The 8,033-nt window shown below is 32.4% G+C and overlaps 1 protein-coding gene across 1 annotated transcript; it reads left to right on the plus strand.

Moving 5' to 3' along the window:
* The first annotated feature begins 3,540 nt into the window (after nucleotides 1-3,540).
* LOC114260925 (putative L-type lectin-domain containing receptor kinase S.5) lies at nucleotides 3,541-7,515 on the plus strand. Its single transcript, XM_028201130.2, has 4 exons — nucleotides 3,541-3,984; nucleotides 4,935-5,243; nucleotides 5,685-6,080; nucleotides 6,439-7,515. Exons 1-4 carry the CDS (start codon nucleotides 3,570-3,572, stop codon nucleotides 7,311-7,313), a joined length of 1,995 nt encoding a protein of 664 aa, XP_028056931.2. The 5' UTR covers nucleotides 3,541-3,569; the 3' UTR covers nucleotides 7,314-7,515.
* The last annotated feature ends 518 nt before the right edge of the window (nucleotides 7,516-8,033 follow it).

Raw genomic sequence — 8,033 nt, forward strand, 5'->3', positions numbered from 1 at the left:
TATTTTTCATATATGAAATACTTGAATGCGTATATATATACTTACATTATCCTTAATAATAATTTTACTTAAAGATATTATTATTATATAAATTTAATGATGGGATTTTTGGTGAAAAGCCCCTTCTATGGGGCTTTTTTGTGTGAAGCCCACCAAATAAAATAATAGTTTCAAAAGTCCCTCAAATAAAAAAATATGATGAAAAGGCTAAAATGCCCTTCCATATAATCCAAAACCCTCGCTGAATCATTTCTCTTCCCTTTCTATCTCCACATTACTGGTATCCTCTCTCTTCCCTTTATTTTCTCTCTTTTTAAGCCCTAAACCCTTTTGATCTCCATTTTCGATCCATCTCACAAAATCGCAATCTTGAAATCGTCCATTAAAATCCATCACAATCTCAGATTTGATGCCTATGAACTCATGTTTGAGATCAATAATTTCATATTTGAGATAAAATGACCTCATATATGTCTAAAAAAATGATAAATTGATATATTACAATAAAAAATCGAGAGTTTTTGGTTTGTTTGTTTGTTCATAGATCTAAAGTAAAATTCGAATATAATTCATTTATCTAGTATGTACTCTGTTTTCGCAACAGTAAAATTTTACACTGGTTAATGAAAAATAAAGTTTATTCTCTTATGCATAGACAAATATTCAACAACACAGTAAAATTTTACTTTAAGATTCAGAGTAAATTTTACTCTAAAATACAGTAAAATTTACTAAAAAACAAATCAGAAACTGCATAGACAAACATTCAACAATATAGTAAAATGTTACTTTCAATTCAGAGTAGAGTAAAATTTTACTCTGAAATACAGTAAAATTTTACTCTGAAATAAAGTAAAATTTTACTTGAAGATTTAGAGTAAATTTTACCAGAAAACAAATCAGAAACTGCATAGGCGAACATTCAACAACACAGTAAAATTTTACTTTCAATTCAGAGTAAATTTTACTCTAAAATACAGTAAAATTTTACTCTAGAATAAAGTAAAATTTTACTTGCATGTTAAGAAAACATAACAGATAACCCCAGAGTAAAATTTTACTCTCATTTTATCAAACAAAAACAGAGCACATACCAGAATAAAATTTTACTCTCATTCTGTCAAACAAAAACAAAGCACAAACCAGAGTAAAAGTTTACTCTCATTCTGTCAAACAAAAACAGAGCACAAACCAGAGTAAAATTTTACTTTCATCATGTCAAAGAAAAATAGAGCACACACCTGATTGAACTCAGCAAATCAACAAAAACAAATTAAAAATAACAACAGATTTATACAACTTTACAACGTAATCTCTCATTTAATTGAGAGTGTTGATCTTGGATGGCGAGATCGTGTATTGTTGACCAAGGGTGAGATCGTCGGCGGTGACATCTTTAGACTTTGAGATCGTCTTCATGGATTTCGCAGATCATCTTCACTTTGTAGATCATCTTCAAGATCGTTTTATGCATGAACTGCGATTGTTTAAATATATGATATATATATATATATATATATATGGGCAATATGGCCACAAAAAATAAATAAATTATAGAATGTTCTTATTGAGCTGCGCTTCTCTTACTCATGTGCTTTTTAAAGGAGAATTCATTGAGTTGTCCTTTATCTTAAATAAAAGTCCAAAAAAGGGGATCTCACCAAAAATCCCTTTAATGATTAAATAGTATATGCTGTGAAAATCATGTTGTGTAGATAAAATCTTCCTAATAAATATTGCAAATTGACTCTGAAGTCAACCTGTGCCCACCCTAGTTGGTAACGACCTAAATTATAACAAGTTTGTTGTTTTGCTCCCAAATCTTTCGAAGAGAACTAAAAATTTCGCATCCCTCACTCATCCAAAATACTAATTGAGTGGAGTGGCCATTACTTTGCCTTCTTTGACTGGTTTCTCAATCCCAATGAAAGACACTGGAAATTGCAATTTTCTGATTCAGTTCTATTCGTCCACTTTCTAAGGTGCCAAACAGATAATAAATTGTATGAACAGAATGCATATTTGATACACATTTTTAACTAATCATGATAGAGACATTGTTAGCCAGTGCATTTTTTTTAATCAATCAATAAAAGATTATTAACAATCATAATGACATAAATTAGTGTTAGTATAAAAATCTCATTACCATTATCAAACGTATGATTTGGTTTTTCTTATAGGAATATGATATGATTAAAATTTTGTGGGTCTATCTATTTATTTTTTATTTTTCATTTTTAAACAAGCGACATTCCTTCATAAACATGATACTCCTATGAGGGATGTGGAAATTAATTTGACAATTTATTATGTCTTCTAAATCGAATTAAGAATCACATTTTTAATCTTTGATGCACTCATACAACGGAATGAAAAAGAGTAGGATTGAAATTCTCATTCTTCCCCTCAATTCCTGCTATCCAAACATAGTATAATGATTTTGAGATGCTAGCTATATTTTTCTTTATTTAATTACACTTTTGTAAAACGACAACAGTAATCATAAACATAGTCTAGGTTTTTTTTTTTCAGAATCATAAATATTCCGGGAAATTCTTTATTTGATATGATTTTGAGATGCTAACTATCTTAGTTTTTTCTTTGTTTTACTGTTTGTAGAGAAGAGTTAATCTTAGATTCTTCCAATTTGAATGGACTTTCAAATGTATCTAAGCTGGGAAAAAGGCCAAGAACTCGCATCTTTTTTTTATCCGGCAAGTGAAATTTGATCTATTCACTGAACCCATACAAATGAGCGAATCCAAAAGTAAAACAAAAGTAAAACACTAGAAAACAGAATAATCATCCATTAGCCTTAAGTCTCCTCCGACTAATGATTTTCAAATAAAACTGTATATACAAAATGTCAATAGAATAATATGACAGAATCATTTTAAAATAAAAAAAAAATAAATAAGAAATTCATACACAATTTATTATCAGAATAATATAGTAGTGATATTTTAATAATTAAATGTCATTTAAACTGGCATTTTGTTTTAAAATAATGAAAAATGATTTTCAAACATAATTTTTGTAAAAAAAAGAAAGAAAATACCTCTACTGGAATAATGTGTGAATGACAATTTTGAAATAATAAGACACTTTTATGAGTTATTTGATTTGAAATGAATGAATATAAATTTGGCACATCATTTTATATATATTTTATGTATAACTTTTCTGTTTGTGTATCACTATTCTTAAATAATAAATCTCAATGTAATCGCATTATTTTATATATAAATTTTGTAAATATTTTTTTGTTTATGGCACTACTTTTCTTAATATCAAATTAGGCTCAAAATTTTTTGAAGTTTTAGGCTAAACGTTAAAATGAGATCTTATTCTATTGTGGTTATTAAAATTTGGAGCTTTTCATAATAAGAATATTTTAAAATTTCTTTCATAAACCTTAGGCGACGGATTAAGTGAGTTAATGATTGAGTCATTTTTTATCAAAATTGTGATTAAATAATAAAAAAAGAAGAAGCATTTTCCATCTCTTCCAAACCCCTTATATATGCACAAACAAATGGGATAAGCCTTTCATTTCAACTACAACCATGTTAATACTTCTACTCCTCCTCTTCACCTTCCTCAGCCCTAGTTTCACCTCTGTCGACTCCTTCAACTTCTCATTCCCTTCCTTCGACTCTGACAGCTGCACCAATGGCGGCAATTTGATTTGCAGTGACTCTGCCACTGCAAGCAACGGGACTTTGAACGTGACGTCGGATCACCAACAACAACAGCCGAGAGATCCACCGCCGATAAACCAGATTGGACGGGTGTTGTATAAATATCCAGTGATCGGATGGCCGGCGTATATATGCACCACTTTCAGTATTAGGATACTGACCGACCCCAACTCTGAAGGAGCTGGTGATGGAATGGCGTTTGTTCTGACTCAGGATGCTGCACCCTCTCCTGCCAACAGCTTTGGCTCTTTTCTTGGTATCTTTGATCAGTCTACTCAAGGTCTATGTTCTCTTCCCTATCTTTTTTTTCTTTTTTTTAGGAAAAGTTTAACAATATTTTAGAAAATTTGTTTAGAAAATTTTCAGGCGATATGTGTTAAGATTTAATTAATGTATTGTGTAGTTTATGTATAAAATGAATTATAGAGTGATGCTCATAGATAAAATCCTAAATAAAAATTGAGTATATATTATTTTAAGGAACTTTTGCAACTATTGTTTCTTTCATTGTTTTCTTTCACTTTCCTCTCTTTTATATGTCTTAGGAAATAACAAACACTAATCTATAAACTTAGAAATTTTATTCGAATTTTACTAAGCATCCATCTATGGTGTTTTTTTAGTTTGTTGCAGGGGTTTCGCTTTGTTTGATTTGCTACTTTGCCCCTTGTTTTTTGGTTGGTTTCTCACTAATGTTTGATAATGCGTTAGCAAGTAATTGGGCATGCATCTCAGTGTCAACTTAATGAGGATTGGTTTATTTCGTTATGATACTCTTTGCACTAATCATTTTTCTTTATTGATGTAATGTTTTTGATTTTCTTCAAAAATGTTACTATTTCTTTTGCTTATCAAAGAAAAAAAAAATTCCATTTCTAGTTCAAATTGATTTATATGATTAAATCTCTACCCTACAATCCATTACCCAAAAAATTATAGGTCGCACCATAACATTTCTGAATAACAAATGCAACTAAGATGTGGAACCTTAAATTGTGACCCCTTTTTTTCAAATTTTTCTTACAAAAATTTCATTTTAATCAAATGCTTACAATTATATATATATATATATATATATATATTTCTTTACTTCACTCTCTTTTAATTTCACTTTTCACAATTTTTTGAAGTTTAAAAACCACCACAGAAAAACAAAAACTTGCAATAGAGTTTTTGTTTTTTCTAAAAGACTGATCTTAGAGTAATTGATGTGTAATATTATTATTGCAGGTGTAGTTCATCAACTTGCAATAGAGTTCGACACGTACAAGAATGAATTCGACCCGGATGATAACCACATCGCAATTGACACCGTAAGCGTACAAAGCCCGGTTGCGGTGAAGAGCCTCAACAGCACCGGAATAAATCTCAAGAGCTGTAGAAAAATAACAGTTCGGGTTGAATATGATGGGTGGACCAAGAATCTTCAGATTTATGTCGGGTATAATGGGGATCCACTAGTGAGCTTTCTCAATCATACAATGATGTTGCAGCATACAGTTCCTAGCTCTGTTTACGTGGGCTTCACAGCCGCCACAGGTACCCAGTTATTAATAATTATTTTTTTTAAGTACAAATTATTTACGCTTTCCCCAATATTATATATACTAATGTCAAATTAAACAATTACTCTCCCTTTAATCTAATGAATTTACCTAATTATTCTTATTTTTCCAATAATATATACATTATTCAAAAATGAAAATACGTGTTTAGATGCAAATCATTATTTGAACATAAACATAATAAAACATAAACTAAATATTTTAGTCTAATAGACAGCATGATTATTTCTTTATTCATTTATCGAACAAATGACTAACAGTATTGGTAAGAGTGTTAAGCCAAAACTGTAAGTGTAATTTCTTTATTACACGAGGGAGATTAGTCTAATTCCGATTTAGCACAAAAATTTCAATTAAATTTGATGTCTTATTTTGAAAATAAAAATTAACCCGGCCGGGTTCGGTCTCTACACAGGTACTCTATCCGAAACCCATCAAGTTCTAGCTTGGAACTTCACATCCATTGAATTGCCAAACAAATCTCTGGGGCCAGGAAACAACCTGGGTGTGAAAGTGGCAGTTCCAGTGATTTCTGGGCTGTTGTTTCTTGCAATATTGGCTTTACCGTTTGTGCTTAGAGCTCTTAGAATACGAAAAGAGAGGCTTGCAAGGAAAGTAGACATTGAAATGATGATAGCAGCAGCAAATGGACCACGACTCTTCTCTTACAAGAAACTTTCAAAGGCAACTCGCAACTTCAGCAAAGACAACCTGTTGGGAATTGGCGGTTTTGGCAGTGTTTACAAAGGGGTTATGTCGAAACCTCCCACCACTATTGCTGTCAAAAAAATTAATGCCACATCCAAACAAGGTTTGCTTGCTTTTCATTTCCCGATTATTAATACTGGCAGCACTGTATTCATTCTAATCGGACGCATTCTCCACTAGGATTAATGCAGTGCTACCACTACCAAGTATTGCCAGCACTTGTCCTGAAAATATACCGTTTTTACCTGATGAAAGTTTATATATTCTTTAACCTAAGCTCTTTTTTTTTTTTTTTTTTTTCTTTTGGTTTTAGGACTTGGATTGTTGTTGTTAAGATTTGATTTATAATTAATGTTTTATTTTATTCATATTAATTTGAAATAAAATTATGTATAGCATTGCTCTTTTGAAAATTGTCATCATGTGTTCACGTATCAAAATCATTTTTCTGTCTAATCTAGGTGAGAAGGAATACTTGGCAGAAATCTGCACCATTAGCCGCCTAAGGCACAAAAACTTACTACAACTCCAAGGTTGGTGCCATGACCATGACCAACTCCTACTAGTTTACGAATATATGCCTAATGGCAGCCTTGACCGCTTCATTGGCAAGGACAACACCTTCCTTGATTGGGCATCCAGGTACAAGGTATTACTGGGATTAGCATCAGCATTAGTTTATCTACATGAAGAGTGTGGCAACCCTGTTGTACATAGAGATGTGAAGCCAAACAATGTCATGTTGGATTCAAAGTACAATGCACATCTAGGCGACTTTGGCCTTGCCAGGCTACTTCAAAACGAAGCCTCAGTCACAACCAGGATAGCAGGGACACCAGGGTATTTGGCGCCAGAGGTTAGCTTCACTGGTAAGGCTACCCCAGAGTCTGATGTTTACAGCTTTGGAATGGTGGTTTTGGAAGTGGTTTGTGGAAAGAGAACAAAAGGCATCATGGATGAGAATAGTTTAGTGGATAGCGTATGGAGGTTATATGAAAAGGGTGTCGATGCATTGATTGATTGCGTGGATAGATTGCTTGAAGGGAAATTTGATGAGGAGGAAGTGAAGAGGAGTTTGGTTGTAGGGCTTGCTTGTTTGCATCCAGATTTTATGCTCCGGCCTCGGATGAGAAAGGTGGTTCAGGTTTTCATGAACCCTAATGAGCCTCCCCTGAATTTGCCCGAATCGCGGCCTAATTTCGTATGCTTGTCATTTAACTCTTCTACAATAACTTCAACTATAACTGATTTAGGTAGTAGCAAAGTCGATGGTGGAGGTTCTATGGAGACTTTGCCAGATGAGACCACAGTCCAATATGGTTTATGTCATGTATAGGAGGTTCTTGAAAAATTGATGTATAAAATGTATCCCTTTATGCAGCAGATTGAATATGGTAGATTGCAGCTACACAGGGTGATTGAAAGTTTAATTTCAATTATCTTAAGTTTTTGCATTGCTTTTGAGTAATTGTAAAGCATGACAATTGGTTTACTACATTTTAAGAGAATTGTTATTCAAAACAACAAATTAGACTAAATTTTCAAGTTCAGTGATGTGACAATTAATTAGGATATTAAAGGCAATATTCTCTCTCATATCTTCTCTAATAATTAATCAATTATATCACTTACGCATCATTGGGTCTATAAAGTGGACTTGTATATCATTTTTTATATTTTAATGATGCATAATAGGTTTAAGCAAGAATTTACCTATAACAGAGATGGTGAAATGTCATTTTATTTTATGTTTTTTATTATTCTCAACAAGAAAGGCATATGATTTAGGATAAAAGAAAATTTTTAAAATAAATCTACGCTTGCATTTTATTGAAATAAATCCACTTAAAATATACATATTTAGGGATGGCAAATTTGAACCCAACCCAACGGGGACCCAACCTACCAACCCCAAATTAGGCGGTTTTTTCCCTAAAAATACCCCCGACGGGCCGGGGATAGTATTTAAAAATAAATCCCCGATGATAATCGAACCGGGGACGGGGATACATTTTCCAACCCCAGACCCGACCCGGTCTAGGCCCCGCCTCCTTCC

The sequence above is a fragment of the Camellia sinensis genome, chromosome 10 (assembly GCF_055761805.1).
Source record: "Camellia sinensis isolate YWXY chromosome 10, ASM5576180v1, whole genome shotgun sequence".
NCBI lineage: Eukaryota > Viridiplantae > Streptophyta > Magnoliopsida > Ericales > Theaceae > Camellia > Camellia sinensis.

Bases quoted from the DNA above. Each gene is read 5' to 3' on its own strand.
- LOC114260925 (XM_028201130.2), top strand. From the start codon at position 3,570: ATGTTAATACTTCTACTCCTCCTCTTCACCTTCCTCAGCCCTAGTTTC. The intron at 5,244-5,684 runs GTACCCAGTTAT...GTCTCTACACAG, and splicing joins GGGCTTCACAGCCGCCACAG to GTACTCTATCCGAAACCCAT. The intron at 6,081-6,438 runs GTTTGCTTGCTT...TGTCTAATCTAG, and splicing joins TAATGCCACATCCAAACAAG to GTGAGAAGGAATACTTGGCA.